Source organism: Rhinoraja longicauda, chromosome 31 (genome assembly GCF_053455715.1).
Source record: "Rhinoraja longicauda isolate Sanriku21f chromosome 31, sRhiLon1.1, whole genome shotgun sequence".
NCBI classification, from domain to species: Eukaryota; Metazoa; Chordata; class Chondrichthyes; order Rajiformes; family Arhynchobatidae; genus Rhinoraja; species Rhinoraja longicauda.
In genome coordinates, this window is record NC_135983.1 from 10,295,283 (window position 1) to 10,315,405 (window position 20,123).

The 20,123-nt window shown below is 40.0% G+C and overlaps 1 protein-coding gene across 7 annotated transcripts in view; it reads right to left on the reverse strand.

Moving 5' to 3' along the window:
- The window catches only part of cdk5rap2 (CDK5 regulatory subunit associated protein 2), a 106,016-nt gene that overhangs the window by 68,980 nt on the left and 16,913 nt on the right, over window positions 1-20,123 (reverse strand). For 5 of the 7 annotated variants that reach the window (XM_078426466.1, XM_078426462.1, XM_078426461.1 and 2 more), the window contains exons 1-5: window positions 6,728-8,404; window positions 2,135-2,269; window positions 1,504-1,623; window positions 1,316-1,408; window positions 1,008-1,226 (exon numbers count right to left, since the gene is read on the reverse strand). In XM_078426466.1, coding sequence (XP_078282592.1) covers window positions 1,008-1,226; window positions 1,316-1,408; window positions 1,504-1,623; window positions 2,135-2,269; window positions 6,728-7,783 — 1,623 coding nt within the window. In that variant the 5' untranslated portion in view covers window positions 7,784-8,404. Of the gene's footprint in view, window positions 1-1,007; window positions 1,227-1,315; window positions 1,409-1,503; window positions 1,624-2,134; window positions 2,270-6,727; window positions 8,405-12,301; window positions 12,356-14,822; window positions 14,980-15,325; window positions 15,493-16,944; window positions 17,069-20,123 lie in introns of those variants that run through there. The other 2 variants (XM_078426465.1, XM_078426464.1) reach the window with 2 other exon arrangements.

The following is a 20,123-nucleotide window of genomic DNA, read 5'->3' on the forward strand; positions in this document are numbered from 1 at the left end:
ATTCTCAATACTAAATCTATATTGAGAAAAATTACCAAACATTTAGTGCTACCTTAAAAAAAAGAATATTACAACGCAGTAAAAATTACAAAATAGATTCACTGAATGATAGCATTGTTACAAGCAAGGCTCACTAATTGAATGAGACTCTGGTATCTTAAAGATTTCAGGAGAGGCAATTTGGAATCTCTAAGCAAGAATAATCACTGGGAACATTTCCAACTTCATTTTTCCTCATATCCTGGTTAATGTTTTCATCGTCTTTTGGAAGTATATCATCCAGGCACATATCCTGCACATACTAATGTGCGCAAATTGAAGATGTAGAATTTCTGTGTAAATTATATATAACCTGTTTTTGTGTTTTGTCGGAGCCCATGTGCCTGTGATGCTGCTGCAAGCAAGGTTTTCATTGAACTTGTGCATATGACAATAAGAACTACTTGAATTGAAATTGTCTATCACCTTTCCCTACATGACAGCAAAGCTTGCTGGATATTCCAAGTGTGTGAATGGCATGGAGGAGGTGCAATTCTCTCCTCAAAATCATTTAGTTTTTATGGCAACTTGGAAAGTTTCATTGTAATGTTTTAGCTAAATCTAAATTCAAAAATAATATAAATTGAAATATGAAGATGCAGCAAAGTAGGTAGGTCCAATTAAAGTAAAAAGGTAACACAGCTCATGGTGTAAACTGAGCTTGATATACACATTACCTCAGATAATTTGGGGAACTATTAGAAAATCTTTGAAATGATATTCACTTTGTAGGATACTTATCCAATTGGAATTATTTTTAAACCCTCAATTACAAAAACATCTGACAAAACAGCTGGCTATATTCATACAAGGACAGGATTTCAAAGCAATTAATTGGTACATGATACACTTGGGGACTTTTGGAAAAACCACAGAAAAAGCGGGGATTTTCATTACATTTGTTATGTAGTTGTGGCAACAGTGGAAAATAACTTAAAATGAAGGCATGCTACAGAATGGACACCAACATTAATGGTCTTGTCACTCTTTTTTTTCTGTAGCTGTAGTTCTTCCACCTCCTCTTCCAGTTTAACCTTTGTCTCAGTCAGATCTTTCAGCTCCTGCTCTTGACGGTTCGATGCTCTTTGCAACTTCTGGACCTCCATTGCTTTTCCATTGCGATCGGCACGGAGCTCTGCAAGCTCATTCTCTTTCTCAGTCATGAGGCTTTGATATTCTTCTGCTCCCTGAAGACCAAAAATTCTCAACATGAAATTGTTCACTTAAACTAAAACATAGGATTGCCTGAACAGATTTAAATAGGTTTGCCACTTACCTGAAATTTTTGCAGCTGTGCTTTATGTATTGAGTCTCTTGCTTTAACCAGTGCATTATCTCGCTCTTCAATTTCTTGGTAAAGCTCCTTGATCTGATTTTAAACAGTGCAAATAAAGCAAAATATTTCAAATATTGTTCGTGAACCCAGACTACAGCATAAATTATTCACAATGGAGAGACCCAGACCTCTGTATCCTTAGTCTTCAGAGCCAAAGTCAGTCCTTGAATGGTTTTATCGCGTTTCAGACTATTCTGCTTCTCTGCAGTCAGCTCATTGACCTTTTCATTAGCCTGTCCTTGAAGAGTCTAAAAAAATAATTCATAGGAAACATTAATCTGATGAAAATTGGATTATGATCTACCAGCTTTCCTCTCAGAAATGAATGTTTATTTAGATTGTCAAAGTGGATTTCTACATAATCAAAAATTCCTCTGAGATAGACATTCTTAGGGTGGCACAGGCGGGCAGCTAGTAGAGCTGCAGCGCCACAGGATTGGATCTGGATCTCGGGTGCCATCTGTGTGGACTTTGCACATTCTCCATGTGACTGCATAGTTTTCCTCCGGTTTCCCCCCACATTCCAAAGACATGTGAGATTCTACGTTAATTGGCCTCAAAATTGCCCTTAGTGTGTATGGAGTGAATGCAAAAGTGGGATAACATAGAACTAATGCAAGCAGGTGATCATTGGTTGGGTGGACTCTGGGGGCGAGGGGCTTGCTTCCCATCCTGTACCTTTGAATCAAAAACCAAAAGCACGTTTAAAACCAAAACATTTTTGCATCCTTTAGAAGAAACAAATAAATGAATGTGTACCTCATTTGCAGCATCTGCTTCCTTTAGCTTTCCTTGTAAAGTACCGTTTGCAATTTCAACAACGTTAAGGTCAACTTTCAACTGCTTGGCTTCGACCTCTAACTGTCCCAGTCGCCTCTGTTTCTCAACCAAGTTCTGCAAGAGTTCACAAAAAATAAATGCAGTGGATTTGTCAGATTGGACCTGGGGTAGAAATTGATCAACTCAAATGGCAGAAGTCCAAAAGTTCTTTACTAACCAGGAATTAGTTAAATGATGTATTATCTCCCCTGCATTACTGCTCCAGGTTTTTTTTTTGTCATGTCTTTGTGGGTTTTCTACATCGTCGCTTGAGATTCTTTCAAGAATATTTCCCTTGCCAAGGTACAATTGGATTTCGCTCAGCTTTGAAAAATTGGACTAATATTTTACAAGTGCGCTTTTCTGGATTAATTTGTGCAAGACGCTTATGGGATTAAAGATTGTATATGGTCGTGATTTGCATACTGTGAAGAACCTTTATAGAATTCTCAATGTATTTATTAACAGACCATTAGTCAGACAGCACCAATAATGAAAATTAACGGGAAAGTGCTAAAATGCAGAGCAGGGTGAAGTCAAATTAAATAAGAGCAGATGCAGCAACAGGTCAAGTCAAGTCAAGTCAATTTTATTTGTATAGCACATTTAAAAACAACCCACGTTGACCAAAGTGCTGTACATTTGATTAGGTTCCAATAGAAAAAAAAAATGAAAACATACAGTAGCACTCAAACAGTTCACAGCGCCTCCTCAATGAGCCTCAAACGCTAGGGAGTAGAAATATGTTTTGAGCCTGGAGGAGAGTGGAGAAATATTGGGAAGGGGGTTTCCATACAGAACCATGGAGCCATGATAAGGCATATGTTAATGAAAACTGGAAAACAAAGCAGCAGAGAGACTGTAGGAAAAGGAGGGCACAAGTGGAGGCTGTGAACATCCAAGAACAATGAAAGTCTTAAGAAAATGATGAATGTTGCAATCAGAAACAAAGACACAGCCTTAAACTCTTGAAGCTAGAAACTGAGGGTTAAGTGAAGGAACAACCCTAGAAAATAAAAAGAAAAGGTGCTATCATGCTGATGGGATTGAACCACAGGTCTCCCAGTAACCCAGCAAGAAAGAGGAACAGATACGTAGATAGATTTTGGAAAGATGCAAAAGTACCAGGGTTGGTGTAGTGGGAAAACTTTAATCTCCTCAATATTGACTGGAACTTCCTCAGTGCAAGAGGCGTAGACGGGGCAGAATTTGATGGACGCATAAAAAGGTTTCTTAAAACAATGTGTCAGAACTACAACATGGAAACAGGCTCTGAAACATTCCTTGTCCATGCCAACCAAGTTGGCATTCGGGGCAAGTCCCACATCCTTCTAAACCCTTCGTAAGCACACATCCGTCCAACTAGCAGATAATCCAATTAGGAGATAAGCCATACTGGACCTTGTTTTGAGAAATAAGCCTGGCCAGACAATCAGACATTCAGTAGGAAAGCATTTAAGGAAGAATGATCACAACTCCTTACGTTTTAAGATAGTTATGAATAAGGATAATTCTAGACCTCAGGGGAAAGTGCTAAATCGAGGGAAGGCACATTACAACATTAGGCAGAAACTAGGAAGAGTAGATTAGGAGCAGTTATTAGTGTTCAAGTCAACATGACAGGTGGGAGTTGTCTAAAGATCTGTTTATCAGAATTCAGGACCAGTGTGTTCCAGTGAGGGGAAAAAAACAAAGATGGCAAGGTTCAGGAACCTTGAATGAAGGGAGATGGTACAAATTTAATGAAAAAGAAACAGAAAGCATGCAAGGTTTAGGAAGTTGAAATCAGACAAGCCCCTTAAGGAATACAAAGAAAGCGAGAAGGAATTTAAACAGGGCATTAGGATGGCCAAAAGGATCCATAAAATGTCTTTGCAAGTTGAGGAAAATCCAAAGGCATTTTATCTACACATTAAAAAGAGGGTAGCTAGGGAGGAGGATCACTCAATAGTTCAATGGTACTTTATTGTCATGCGTACCCAAGTACAGTTCGGTGACACATTAGGCACAATCATACTAAGTACAGGTGTGTAAGATAGTAGACTAGAGTCAGTACACAAGAGTCATCACGTTTTAGGCACCATCCTGTAATCTCCAAGCCCACCTTAAATTGGCCATAAAACCCAATTGGCCTGGCAGTAGCACTGGGTTGTCGAGCTAAGGGAGGGAATTTATGACTGGAGCCAGAGAAAATAAGCGAGGTAATAAACGAGTACTTTGTAGCAGTCTGAAGAAGGATCTCGACCCGAAACGTCACCCATTCCTTCTCTCCTGAGATGCTGCCTAACCTGCTGAGTTACTCCAGCATTTTGTGAAATAAATACCTTCACTTTGTAGCAGTATTCACCAAGAAGGACACAGAGGTTAGTAAGATCAGTGTAGGGTATATTAATAATCGAGGGCATTTTGAGATCAATGGGGAGCCCGAGTCATGTCTACAGGAGAACATTGAGGTGTATGTCCCCCAGGTCATTTTAGGAACAATCCCAGGTTGAGAGGTGCAGCAGAGAAGATTGCTGGGGCCTTGATGGATATCTATGCATTTTCTCTAGCCACAGGAGAGGTCCCAGAAGAATGGAAAGTGGTAAAAGTTGTTGCTTTATTTAAGAAGGGCAACAGGGAAAATCCAGGAAGTTGTAGTTTGGTATACCTTAGTGGTAGGGAAGCTATTGGAGAAGATTCTTCAGGGTATGATTTATTCACATTTGGAAAAGCAAGGAGCCTATTCGAGATAGACAGCATTGCTATGTTCAGGGCAGGTTGTACCTTACTAACGACTGAATTTTTATTTTAAGTTGGTGACCATGATTGATGAAGGTAGGGTGGTGGATGTTGTCTACATGGACTTTAGTAAGGCAAGTGATGTCCCTCGTGGCACGCTAATCCAGAAGATCAAAATGCATAGGATTTACAGTATCTCAGTAGATTGGACTCAAGATTGTCTTGGTCAGAGATGATAGAGGGTAGTTATTTTGACTGGAGGTTTGTAACCAGTGAAGTTTCACAGGCATCAGTGCTGGGTCCTCCGTTTGTGATGTGAATGACGGATATTTTCAAAAATGTACTTTGACAGATTAGTAAGTTTATAAATGATGCAAAATAATTGATGGAGTGTGCATAGTGAAGGTGGTTGTCAAAGGATACAGCGGGCTATAGATCAGTTGAAAATATAGTAAGAGAAATGGCAGCTGAAGTATAATCTGGGCGGGTGTTGCACTTTGGGAGTTCAAATGCATGGAGAAAGTGTATAGTAAATGACAGGACTCTTAACAGCATTGATGTACAGAACAGGTCCAGGTTCATAGTACTCTGAAAGTGGCAACACAAATAAAAAGGGTGGTATACAGCATGCATTGATCGGAGCATTGAATTCAAGTATCAAGAAGTTATGTTGCAGGTGTATAAAAAAAAATTTTTTTTAAGGTTCCAGTTAGGCCACATTTGGAGTATTTGTGTAGTTTTGCTCACTGCATTACATGGAATGTTACCAGGATGGTGCCTGGAATTAGTGTATTTGCTATAATTCAAGCTCGAAAAACTGGATTGTTTTCTTTGGAAATTTGGAGGCCAAGGAGAGACTTGATAAAACAATATAACATTGAGGCACAAATATCATAGACAGAATCTTTTTCTCAGGATAGAAATATCATATACTAGAAGCTATACCTGTAAGGTGAGGGGGCATTTAAAAAGGTGTGTTGGAATTTTTTTAATTTTTTTTTAAACAGAACGGTGGGTGCCTGGATCATGCTGTTTGGGTTGGTGGTGGAAACAGACACAATGGCGTTTAGAGGCATTTAGAACATGAGGGGAATAGAGGGATATGTATCATGTGCAGGTTAGTTTAATCTGGCATCACGAGTGGCACACACATGGTGTGCTGAAGAGCCTGTTCCAATGCTATACTGTTCAGCAATTTAAAAAGGCAACAATGTTCCAAAAAAAAGCCAATGACCAGAGACCAGACACCAATACTTCCACACCAAACTCTAGTATTTACATTGTTGGCCAAGGTAAAACAAGAACTAGACCAGACATATTTACAGATGTTGATATTCAAAAAAATGATTCACGTTTCTCCAGATGCTTCATTTACCCCACAGGTCCAAAAGACAGGCTGGTAGGTTAGTTGGCTCCGACAAATTACCTTAGTCTAGTTAAATGGCAAAAAAGATAATCAAAAGGAGGTGGATGTGCATGAACAAATAAATTGCAGGGGTACTGGGGAAAAGAGGTGGAGACTTAATTGATTATATTTCATATTTGAAATGCCACACGCCTTGGTATCTTGCTTTTTGAGAAAAATGCCACTGGTTTGTAATCGACATACTTAATTTCCTGAATTGCATTTGCAATGTAATGTCTCAACGAGGGAGAGTTTTCATGAATGCTTACACGGAACTCCCAACCTGTCCCCACTAATTTTCCCTGCAATATATCCTCCCATGTATCCCAAATTCTACCAATCCATATTGTACAACACACCAAGGTTAGTTTTAGTTCAAATACACACGTCTAACAAAACTTAACTACCTCGGGTTTGAAAGGAGAGTCTTGTTCTAGCGCTGCCCATACTTCTTGCTCGGATGTTGCACTGTCAAAGTTATAGCTTTCTTGCAAATCTACTGCAAAGCTGTATCTCTGTAAAGGTCTCCTTGCACAAAATGCCACACGCCTTGGTATCTTGCTTTTTGAGAAAAATGCCACTGGTTTGTACTCGACATACTTAATTTCCTGAATTGCATTTGCAATGTGATGTCTCAACGAGGGAGAGTTTTCAGTCAAATCATTGTGGTTAAGTGTAGATTTCAGCTGAAATGTTTCCGGTTTTTCAATTTTCCAATCAATCCTGGTGGAATTTAATAATGGTGTGCTTGCAGTTTCCAGGTTACTGGTACAAAGGCGATTGGCCAGCTTCCCCACAGGAGTTGGATTTCTTGGTACTAAATCAAAGCACAAACTCTGTGACTGGCTTCGTGAGCCTGCATTTCCTGTTAGGCCTCCCTGCGTGGCCCATCTGGGGGTGGAACACACCAAGTCACAGAATAAATCAGCTACCTTCACCGAGTCAGAACAGAGGCACAGTCTCTTCTTATGTCCTCTGGTGAAAGACCGCCAGCAGTTCGAGCAGCCCAAGATTTCCTTGCTGCTCGGTTGTGGCTTCCAAAATTCAGAAAAAATAGATTCATCCTGGAGAAGCAAGCTGTACTGTAAAGAGGGTGGATGTTCAATTTCAGGGCAGAGACTTACTTCCTTATTACAGAAACTTTTGGAACTTTCATTATACCTGAAGTACATGTGCACAATACATTGAATTAGCTGGTCTTTCTCTGCTGTCAACATCTGTAGCCTTTCGCTGGAAACAGTCTTAACACGAGCAATAACAATATCATATTTGATTACCTTCTCCAACATGAAGGCACATTTACTACACAAGAACTCTCCTTGGCCATCACGCCGAATGGTGTAACCCAATATATAGGAGAGAACAATTTGTAATCTTCTTTTGCTACAAGTGTTGAAAATCCAGCGACGTTGATTACCTTGCAGGTTGTTGCAACATATTCGACAAATGCCCTTCATATCCATTGAGTTCCAACCTTTTTAAAAGCACAAAATCTGCTCAGCACAAGACGAATCACTGATGTAAGTGATGAACAGTTGAAAGCCCCTTTAGTTGTGTTCTACAATTCCTTGTCCTCATGAATTCCAAAAACAAAGGAAAGCTGCATCAAGAGTTGCTATGGTGATCGACTGCAGTTTCCAATGGACGAGGCAGCACTAATTTTTTCCACAAGCTTCTCAAACAAAAACCATTGATTGCCAATATTTAAAAGTCACCTCTTTTACTGGATTGAACTTAAGGTTTAAAACCAATTACCATCCTGTGAGAAATTCTTCCTCATTTCAATAACGATGCAGACACAAGCCGACAAAAATACGAGCAGTGCCCATTAATCTAGTGGCATTGCAAGCTGCTGTTGTTTTCCTTCCAAAAAAGATCTCTTCATTGAATGTAGACCACAGCCTGCGACTGAAAGTACTGGTGCCCCACAGAACTCCCCATCACTTAGCTTTACAAAAGGCTGAATTGAGATGATAAACCTTGATCACCATTTGCTGAAGAGCTTTTACCACTTCTATGATCCACCAGATTCCAAAATCGAACTTATTCCACTCTTCCGTTAGATACACCGCTCTCTCTTTCCTCAGCGCACGATTTTCAAATATTTTAGGAAGTACAAGCTAAGCAGTTTAATTGTTGCTGCCTTCTGCAGCTCGCACGAAACGTCGGACTTTTTTTTGCCACGTGAACTTTCAAAATGACGTCTTGTGCAACTAGGCCTCCTTCCTATTTCACCCGTCGAGTGACTGTACGCTTAATTTAGAAAAACTACCCGTTTCCTGTTTGTAACTTCCACAGTGAGCACATTCTAGAGCATATGCAATAGAAAAGGCAATATGGAATACAACTTCAGTGTCAATATACTACCAATTTTTCAAAATCAATTTAAATAAAGCTAAAACAGTCTAGGAAGATACCAATATAGAAATTAATAACTTTCAGCAGATTCCAATATCTATAACATAACATAACATAACAACACTTTATTGTCATTCGGCACAACACCGAACGAAATTTCAGCAGTCACAAAACACAGCAAAAAGAAAAAAACACAGGACACCCGACCCCAACACAAACATCCATCACAGTGACTCCAAACACCCCCTTACTGTGATGGAGGCAACAAAACTTCCCCTCTCTTCCCCCCGCACCCACGGACAGGCAACCGACACGCACAGCCCCCGCAAGAGGATGGAAGGCCCCGCGGCCGAGCCGCCCCGGGCACCGAAACGTCCCGCGGCCGCACCGGGCGATGTTAAGTCCAGCGGCCGAGCCGCACCGGGCACCAAAACGTTCCGCGGCCGAGCCGCACCGGGCACCGAAACGTCCCGCGGCCGAGCCGCACCGGGCGATGTTAAGTCCCGCAGCCGAGCCGCGCCGGGCACTGAAACGTCCCGCAGCCGAGCCGCATCGGGCACTGAAACGTCCCGCGGCCGAGCCGCACCGGGCGATGTTAAGTCCAGCGGCCGAGCCGCACCGGGCACTGAAACGTCCCGCGGCCGAGCCGCACCGGGCGATGTTAAGTCCAGCGGCCGAGCCGCACCGGGCACTGAAACGTCCCGCGGCCGAGCCGCGCTGGCGATGTTAAGTCCAGCGGCCAAGCCGCGCCGGGCACCGAAACGTCCCGCGGCCGAGCCGCACCGGGCACTGAAAACGTCCCGCGGCCGAGCTGCGCCGGCGATGTTAAGTCCCGCAGCCGAACCGCGCCGGGCGATGGAAGGCCCCGCGGGCGAGCTGCGCCCCGGGGAAGAAACCTAATAAAAGAAAGGTTTCCCCCCGCCCCACCCCACCCCCCCCACCACACCCCCACCACACATACACAGCCAAAAACAGAAACAAAAACCATCCCAACACCGACACAAACAAAAAAAAAAGAAAAAAAGACAACGGACTGCCAGAGAGCCGCAGCCGTTAGGCGCAGCCAACTCCTCCCAGATTAATATTAATATTGCTTTGAATGTTCAACTGCAGCCCCCCCCCCCGAATCCAATTGCAAAGAAGTATTCTGCCTTCCAATCCAAATTGAACAGTTTTGTCTGCTTTCTCTCCGTGGTCTTCAAGAATCAGTCATGCTCTTATGTTTGAGGCAGCAGTACGATATACAGGGCACACACAGCCTGCCAGATTGGGAAGTTTACTCTGGTAATTTCATCACAAATACAAAGCCAACTAGAGATCTCCTACCGTCTTCAAACAAAGTAATTAGTCAAGCAGCCCCTTGCAGTTACAAGAGCCACTTGCTGATTTGCTTAACCGGAAATAGATTACACAAAACCATTTAGAGGGTGTCACGCACAGATCAGGTCAGAAAAATCTTTCTGAACTATGAACAAAGGTTCAGAGGCACAAAGTCTTGCGTTTAAAAACACATTTCAATATTCCCCTATGACAGAGATTGGCCTGGCACAGTCTTGTATTAAACAGCAAGAGTTCACACACAACACAGCAAGTGGTAAAATAGTAAAAACTGACGGAAATATATTATCTAGAGTTAAGTAGTTTCTCTGCATAATTATAAAGAGCAAAATTTAAAATACTATTCCTACAAAGAAGTGATATAAAGAGGACACACAAAAATCTTGAATGCAGACTTGGAAACCAAAAATATATAAATCATATTGGGGTTTGCACCAACACCTACTAAAAAATGTACCTAGCTTTTGTTTTAGTTAAGTTCACATATGCATGGAAAAAAGGAGATCCTCAAAGCAAACATGTGAAATTCCCCACCAACTTCTAAAATCACTCACTGCAAATAGAAACGGGTATAATTAATGTGGTAAAAATGCTACAATTAGTTGTGGGTCATAGGTCTATGTCCTTCAGCAAATGTCAGGAATATTAAGTGCTTTCCCATCCAGAGAGTTTACTTGTTCAACAGCAGCCACATCTCAGAGTTCCACTCAATACAATTTTATAAGAACATGAAAGCAGAAGGCCCATCAGCCCCTCATTGCTGCTTCACCATTCGACAAAACTATGATTCATCTTTCATATCAGTGTCATTTTCTTTTTCAGATCATATCCCTCAATTCCCATAAATATGCAAAATCTACCAAACTAAAGCTCGAATATATTCAGGCACAAAGCCACGACAATCCACTTAGAAGACAATTCCATATAATTTAACTACTGTGCTGTATTATTCAATGACTCTACCTTCTGGATAAAGAGACATCTCATCTCAGACATAAATGGCCAAACTTACTTTTAGAGAATAACCTCTTACCTCTATACCCCAACTCGAGGAAAGATCGGCCTCAATGTCTACCACGTAAGAATTTTGTACTGGAGAGCCTAGACCCAGCATACTAAAATCCTCTCTGATGATAATCCCCTAATCCAAGGGGCCAATTGGTCTGCACTAAATACCTTCCCCTTTCTCTTAATTTTTATCATCATCTCGCTGAAGTCCTTTACTCAAAATCTAGATACCATATTCATTGGTTACTGCATACTTTAGCACTCGCAAATCTGTACTTTAGCACAACTCACATATTCAGATTCCTAGGCAACACAACTTGCAGCTGACCCAAATTACCCAGCTCCAATTACCTAATTATCAGAAGCTGATTTAATGCGAAGCAATGTGTCAATTCCACACTTTTTGCATGGAGTCTTCCATACAAAATATCCCATCACATTTTAGCTGTGTCACATCTGTCAATAATCCAGCTTCCAGTGAGCAACAGCCTCAAGCATTGAACAAATATCACTGGGAAAATAAACGTGTCCTTAATCCTCAGTACAAGACTACATCAAAGCTAGTTGGAACAGAGTCAAATTTATTTATTGAACCCAGTGCTTTCAAGATTCTTAAATTGAATACAGCAATGTTCAGCAGACCATGAAAAAAAATCAGTTGATTCTGAAAAACAGATAGTTAATAAAAAACAATGGAAATGCTAGGATAGGCAGCTTGTTATCACTGGCCAAGGTGTAAACTGTCCATTACTCTGGAATACATTCAGCCACATTACTGAGAGGGTGTCTGTAGTGGTGAAAGAGAAAGCGACTTCTCTCATTGGCAAGTTCATGTAGGGTCCCGTTTGAGAAGTGAAGCCGTAAGAAAATTAGTCATTACCTACATCACAGCATGTACAAAGAGAGAAAAGGCATCAACCTTTTAGAGGCACAGGAACTGCAGAAAAGTCATCGACTTAAAATATTGATAATTCCTCTCCACAAATACTAGATGACCTCCCGGGATATCATTAACATTTTGTTTTATTGAATGTCAGATCCCACAGTGAAACAATTACACGCAACCAGATTTAAAAGTGGAGCAAAACAGGCAGAAGACCTATTCTGAGCGGAGACATAGGATGTGTAGAAATAACGCTCAGATGAACACAGAAATCCAATCACAAACCTACCAAAATTTCTGGAAAGTATGAATAACCTGGATGAACTCAACTTCAAATACATATTACAAAGTGAATCCCATTTACAGCCAATACGGCACACAAAAGGAAAATTACCTGCATTTCCTTTTGAAAGCGATTTCTCTCATTTGCAAGCTCATGTCGAAGGGCCTGTGCGAGAAGGGAAGGTATAAATAAGAATGGCAATAAAATCAACCCACATTTTAGTCACAACTTTCATCAACCTTAATTATTATTTAACTGTTCCTACAAAGGAAAGCCAGTTTTCCTCAGTGTGCTGCTGCTATGGATAAAAGGCCCTCAATAATTTGATAACATGTTTGGATAAAAATTCTGTGGTTCACACATTTATTCACACAATTTCTTCATTTGGTAGTAGAAAGTGCATACGTGCACTGTTTGGATTCCAGACTTTGCTTTCTCCATTGCCAGAGTGGAGGAAAATAAAGGACAGAAAGATTGGCATAGGAATGTGATGGGAAAATAGTTAGTGTGCAGTAATTGTTCTGTGCAGACTTGAGCACTCGCGCCATAGGCAAGTTTGCCTGTCTGGTGCAGAGTTAAGGAGACCTCTCGGGCTGAAGTAATAGGCAAAACCCTATTGATGGCTCCCACATAGAACACAACGACATTAGATACGGGTGGTGGTTCTGCCAAAGGAGTACAAGCAGCAATAGCCCAAATTAAGACAGAACTATAAAGGGTCTCTGGATATTATCCAAATTGCATACAAATTGGCATGAAGGAATAATATCAGAGCTGAGCAAGTTCTGGTCAAGAGTTAGAAATATAAACAAATGACAGAGCAATAACACAGGCATTTCAGAATGGGTAATGCTGTCAGAGTTTGAAGAAGAAACAGTACATCTACACATTTGAGAGTGTATTCAAGTAGAATTGTGAAAACAGTGCATAACATAAATATACAACTTCAACTCCCTACAGACAATTATAGTCATGTAAAGCATTGTGTAAAACAGGAAATTAGCTGTATATGTAACAAGGATAATGACAGACTTTAATCTAGAAAAACCATTTACCATACTATTACTAAGAATTCACGTACAGGCAACCCCTGTTTTATGATGGGGAGGAGGTAAAGTAAGAGATCGTTTTCTTGGTAAACCATCTTTACCACTATATTCCATTAAGCAAAGTCACCCCTATGCATGCATCATGAAAAGTGAATTGTAAAAAAAAAAATCACTCAGGAACAGCAGGACATGATCCAATGCCATCCAGAATGCATCTTTTCCATTTTGAGTGTCATGGTCCAGAAATCTCTACAATTTAGTGGGAATGTTATAACTTCTTTTTAATATAAAAAGAGACTACAGAACATCCCAAAATAATAATTTCTTGCATCCAGCTGATGATCTCTTATAGTGTGAATTGCTAAGTAGCATGCCCCTTTTGAAGAGAGGTATCAAGAAAATCCTAAAATGCCAATAGATGAGTTTGACATAGGAGATGTTGGCTTGGGAGAGAGCACTGATGTTGGTTCAATGATTCTACCAATAGATTTGTGGAATTCTGCAGAGAGAGCTTTGCTGGAACCGCTCCAGTACTGATGTTCCTTCTGTTTGTAATACATGTTTCAGAAATGTTCAGGAGGGTGGAGAAATCATTGCACCCAGGATTTATTACAGCTTCAGCAGGCAATAACTGGTTCCATTCATCACAAGAAATGTAACTCTAAGTTCTGAGTAGGCTCCAAATGACTTGACCAGTTTATCATCAACATTGACTTTTTATTGGCAACATGGATAAAAATAGAATTGGTTAGGACTAGGGGTAGGGTGGCACAGTGCTAGAGATGCTCCGTTACAGCACCAGAGACCCGGGTTTGTTCCCGACTATGGGTCCTGTCTGTACATTCTCCGTGACCACATGGGTTTTCTCCGGGTGCTCTGGTCTCCTTCCACACTCCAAAGACCTACAGGTTTGTAGGTTAATTGGCTATTGTAGATTGTCCCTACTGTAGGGTAGTGCTAGTGTACAGGTTGATCGCTGGTGGGCGAGCACTCTGCGGGCCAAAGAAGATTGCTTTGTGTGATGGACTTGGCTGTCTTGACAATTCTATGCAATTTTGTGCAGTCGCAATATCAAGCTGTGGATGGGATGCTATCTTTGGCACAAAAAACTGGAAGAGTTATTGGAGATGTGCTGTATTCCCCATGCCTTCTGGTGAGGTAGAGGAATTGCTGTGCCTTCTTGACTGTAGGAGGATTGTGTTAGAAACAAACGTGGATTCATCTCAACAAAGGTGTTCTTTAGAGGAATTGAAGAATGTACATTTTCAGGAAGGACAAAAACCTAGAAGAAATCAGTTCATTCAGTGGAGCAGGAGTTTCTGCACTATAACTCTTTCAAAGAACCTGCAAAAACACAGGCAAGGATTTGTAGCCTGGACTCATTAAACGAATCATTTCAGAAAGAGACAAAAAAGAATGCTGAGCTAAGCGATAAATTTCTGATTGAAGTTGCTCAGTAGAAGCAAAAAAGATTTTAAAAGAAAAAGTAAATGGCACACTGGAGCTGTCTTCTCGTATTACAAATAATGACATTAAACACAAAGGCTACAGAAAGCAATAAGAATAAAATAAGTGGTACTTACTTCAATTTCACCAGCTCTCTTCAGAACAGTTTCAGTAAGTTCCTGAATTTTATTGTAAGAATCCACGTTACTGTCCTGATTCTTGGTCTTTTCATTTTGAAGCCGATTAATGAGAGCATCTTTGTTTTTGATGGTCTCACTCAACTGCTCAATTAACCTAACAAATTTGAAACACAAAAAAAATCTGTTCACGTAGACAGTTAACCAAGTGTTGCAGAAATTGACAAATGCTTTAAATATTGTTCTAAAGATAAGGTTTCTTATATTGGGAACTATGCTTTGAGTGGAATCATCATGGCATTAAGACTACACAGTACTTAATTATACGTAATGTTTTTGAGCACCGATAGAAAAACACCAAAGAAGTTATTTTTTTGTAAATTCAAACGCTTGTTATCTTTCTAGCAAAACCCACAGTGCATTGCCAAAATTAAAATAATGTAACAAGACAAAATGAAAATTAGTGTGTTTGACATTGATAAACCAAAGTACTTAGTACTCACTGCTCAGTTTCCACGAGGCTCTTGCACTGTTCCGGGGATGAAGGCAATCCCATATGGTTCTGTTTTTTAAGTGATAGAATCTGCTTTTCTAGGTTCATACTCCGAATTTTCTCTTGCTCGGCAATAGTAGCCATCTTTTCCAATTCTGCCTGGGTTGTTTTAACATCCTTATTTCAGAAAAAGAAAAACAATGTTTTTTTCTCCCCAATAACTTACCCCCCTTCACAATATATACACATTTCCCCTTGTCTGTCCAAAAATGCATTTGCACACAAACTTGAGACCCTGATGTCCATTGTGGGGATGAAAAAGCAAAATGATTTTTAAAACCTCTTCTCCAAATTAAAACCAATGGGCACTAAACTGTCAGGAATAAAATTTCCAGGTTCCCCGCTGAAAGACCAAATGCCTCAAAAAGGTTGCTTAGACATTCCACAAAATAATTCAGGCAAATTTGGGCCAAAGCAAGCCAGCAAAAAATTTGGGCCCGAGGGGTAAAAACAGTTTTCACTGTTTACCATGTGTTACAGGAAAATGCACGAGGACCATCAATGGTATCTATGGCACAACTTACTCTATGCAAGCAGTCCAATCAAAATGAATTCTGAAAACTTATAGCTGGACAAATTGCAACAAAGATAAGCTATATAATCTATTTTTTTTCCAATGAGTTTGGGGAAATCAAACAATTTGAGGAACAGCCTTTAGAAATATTGAAAAATCTGATTGAAAAGCAAACCAGGTTTGGCTAACTCTTGATCCTAGTTCTCATGAGAAGCATCAAAGCAGGTTTGGTTAATTCTTGATCCTAGTTCTCACGAGAAACCTCAAAGCAAGGTTTGAAGACAACAAAAAAAAATGCAGGTGCTAGGATCTAGAGCAAAATAGAACATTGGACGAGCTCCACAGGTCAAGCAACATTAGTGCAAGCCAAGAAAGCCATAGGCTGCTGCAGGGCCTCCGCAGTTACCCTAATCCATCTTGGCCCACCAACTGATGGCTATTGCAGACAGAGTGTAGGTACTCTGCAGAATCGTAACCTCGTCTATGTTTGGTTTCACCAATGTAAAGGAGATAGCAGCATGAGCACTGGATGCAGTAGACCAGGTTGGATGAGATGTAGAGCAACCCAAGCCTCATCTGGAAAGGCTGGTTGGAACCCTGGTTGGTAGCAATAGTTCAACTAAGGGACAATCAGTACGAGTTGATGAGTTATAAAAAACAATGCCAGTGACAAATTTGTCTCCAGAAAAAAAAATGTATCAGAGATGATCTTGGCGAACACGAGGGCAAGAGAAGAAGTTGGTGACCATGGTTATAAAATTGACAAGTTCTACATGATTGCTTTTATAAGTTTGAAGAAGGGTCTGAAGAAGGGTCTCGACCCGAAACGTCACCCATTCCTTCTCTCCCGAGATGCTGCCTGACCTGCTGAGTTACTCCAGCATTTTGTGAATAAAAAGCTTTTATAAGTTTTATCTGTACAAAATAGACTCGCTTTTAATAAATGAAGCCTGGCATTTTTGAAAAATACTGAAAAGTTAACCACATCAGTAACTGAAGTGTTTAAAAACACTAATCTCTCTCTGAACAGACAGAGAAATACAGGACAGACTTACCTCCTCCAAAAGATGGATCTGGTCACCCAGAAGTTGTTTTACCTGAAGAACCTCCTTCCGATTTGTATCTTTCACTCGCTGAATTTCTGCATCACTGTTTCCAGCCAAACTCTCTACAGCTTTTCTGTTCAAGTAAATTTAACAGCACATGTTAAAGATTCTAGTTACATATTATTTTAATTCTGAGAATTTTAAATTCTAAAAATTTATATTTTCAACTGCTATCATTGGTCACAATATTCAGGGGCCAAATGTTAACTGAATTCCTTTTCCATGTGCCCCAAACTTTGTTTACCAGTAAATCAACATCAGAATTGTTTCGTGACTAATTTTATCTGGGCCTTTTTCCTTGGGTTCATTATTTCCACAGAGCTTTTGGGCGAATGGCATGGTTTGGTTTATTATTGTTATACGCACTCAGATCCAGTGAAAACTGTGTCTTGCGTGCTGTCCAAGTAAATTATACCACACAAGAGTACCTTAGGTGGTGCAAAACAGAAAGCAAAATATAGCTTTATAGCTTACAGTAAAAGTGCGGTTAAAAAGAGTGCAAGGGCCACAATAAGGTAAATTGTATGATTGGGAATTCATTTGGACCGTTCAATAGTCTGATAACAGCATGGAAGAAGCTTTTCTTGAATTTGGTGGTACGTGCTTTCAAGCTTTTGAATCTTCTGTTCGACAAAAGAAAGAATGATTGCATACGTGATCCTTGGTTGTGTTGGCTGCTTTCCTGAAACAGCATGACGTGTAGATGGAGTCTTGGGCAGAGCAGCTGCCAAACTAAGATATGATGCATCGTGTCAGGATGCTTTCTACAGTGCTTCTGTAGAAACTGGCAAGATTAACTAGAGACATGGTGCATCTGCATTGAAGGCTGCCCTCTCACTTCGCACCCCAGTCCCACCATACTTCTCCACACCAGGGACCACCTTTTAGACTTCATTTTCAAAACAATTAACCCCCCCCTTCTCCAATCACTGGATATCAAAAATAGTTTGACTTATGTCCGAATCAGCAACTGAGCCTCCAAAATGGACAAGAATTGTTTTAAAAATCCATCATCCCTTGAAGAAATGTCTTAATTCTTTCTCAAATAGTCAGCTCTTTAGTTTTAAATCTGCGGTGTATGGTTCTAGACAGAAAAGCCAGAGTAAAACAACAACTCTGTATTTACCCTGTCAAATTTGCCAAGAACTGTATACATTTAAATGAAATCTTCTACATTAATGAATAAAAGGCATAGTCTGGTTATATCTCTCCATTCTTCCTCATATAACAAGAATCTGATGATTGAGGGATTAAGAACACACAAAATCCACAACAAAGACCTTGGATATGTTGGAAATGCATACTGAATACTGTCTAGGAATACAAATAATTATTTTGACAAAATTAGAGTCAGGACTGTGGAAAGTAAAATTAGGAGAAACATCTTCATGCTGAGGTAAACAGAAGAGCCCCAACTTCTACCAAAGAAAAGTGTCAATGGGTTACCAATTTGAATTTTGAGATTGATGGGCTTCTAATCAAGTAGTATTAAAGGATGTAGCTATTAGACAATATTGTGCAGATGTGGACATATGGACCTCGGGCAGTTCTTTAATGGGGGGTGGTGAATCTGTGGAATTCTGGGGAGGCAAAATCAATGGATATGTTTAAGGCGGAGATTGACAGATTAGTAAGGGTGTCAGTGGTTTATGGGGCAAAGGCAGGAGAATGGGGTTGACGGAAAGACAACCGTAATTGAATGGCAGAGTAAACTTGATGGGCCGAATGGCCCAATTCTGCTCCTAGAACTTGAGATCTAAAGGATCTCACCAAATGTAGTCTACAGGAGCTAAATCACCAAATCTGGAACACAATTATTCATACAACTGCAGAATGATTGCAAAATTACACAGCCCTAAAGCCATTATTACATTCACCAACAAAACCTCCATCATTGGACGAATAATAGGGAACAATGAGTCAATGTAAAAGAGGGCTAATCGATAATTTGGTTGAGTAGTGACAAAGCAACCATCTTGCTCTCAAGGTTATCAAGATAAAGTAGTTATTGTTGACTTCAGGAAGGGAAAGCCAAGGGACCATGCATCTATCCTCAGCAACTGGATGGCGATAAAGAAAAACAGCTCATTTCTAAGTGCAAACGTCTGATGATCTGCACTACTATATTTGTTCTATATACTTGTTTTTTTGCACCATCATGGTCTAATTTACTTAGAATAGCTGATAATTTATTGTACATTTGTTTTTTTGTTGTTGCATCTAATATGCCAGCAAAGCAGCAGCAGGAATTTCATTGTTCCTGATAACTGATACAAAAAGTGTTGGAAATATTTAAAGGCTCTTTACAAATTATGTCAAAAGTTTTGATTTTGCTTTTTAAACCTTCACATCCAATGCTATTTGCATACTTTTAAAGATATTCAGACGAAACTGCATTTAAATCCTAGCATTGTTAACTGTATCAACTCCTTCACAGAATGTTAAGCTCGTTATCAACACAGTATTTTACAATTCAGTTTCTGAACACCAATGTTTGCAAGTGAGCATTAGATCATTCCCTAAATAAGCCAACAGTAGGAATTACTGACTGGACACAAATGGGTCCTGACAACACATGGAGTAGTACCCAAACCATCGGAGTGGATTTACAATAGAAAGAACTTAAAAGGTGCTCTTCCTGGAATAATTTTAAGGGTTTAAACAAACAATAGACAAAATGGGGGCATTCATAAATTCATTTAACCTCAGCTCACTGTTATTAATTATTCCTTAACTTTTATTCCAGAGTAATTTAAGAGCCTATTTGGTTATTTTTAAGAATTCTTGACTCAAAAGCATACGAGTTAGGCACTGACACGTGGGACTAGCTTGATTAGACAACATATTCAGCATGGATGATTGAGCCAAAGAGCCTATTTGTATGCTGTACAAGTTCGATGACTAATTCAAATGGCAATAGTACCACAAAAACTACTTTAGTGTGGTGACAGATAAACTAAAATTTAATGAAGGACAAGTCTTCCCTTGTTCAGTACAGCTATGAAAATGTCAAAAAACAAAGTCATACCTTTAAATTTCTGAAGAACCATGAACAAGTTAATTTGATCTTCCCAGTCACAAGACAGTTTATAACCAGTGCAGTTTATTTTAAAACAGCAAAACAAGTT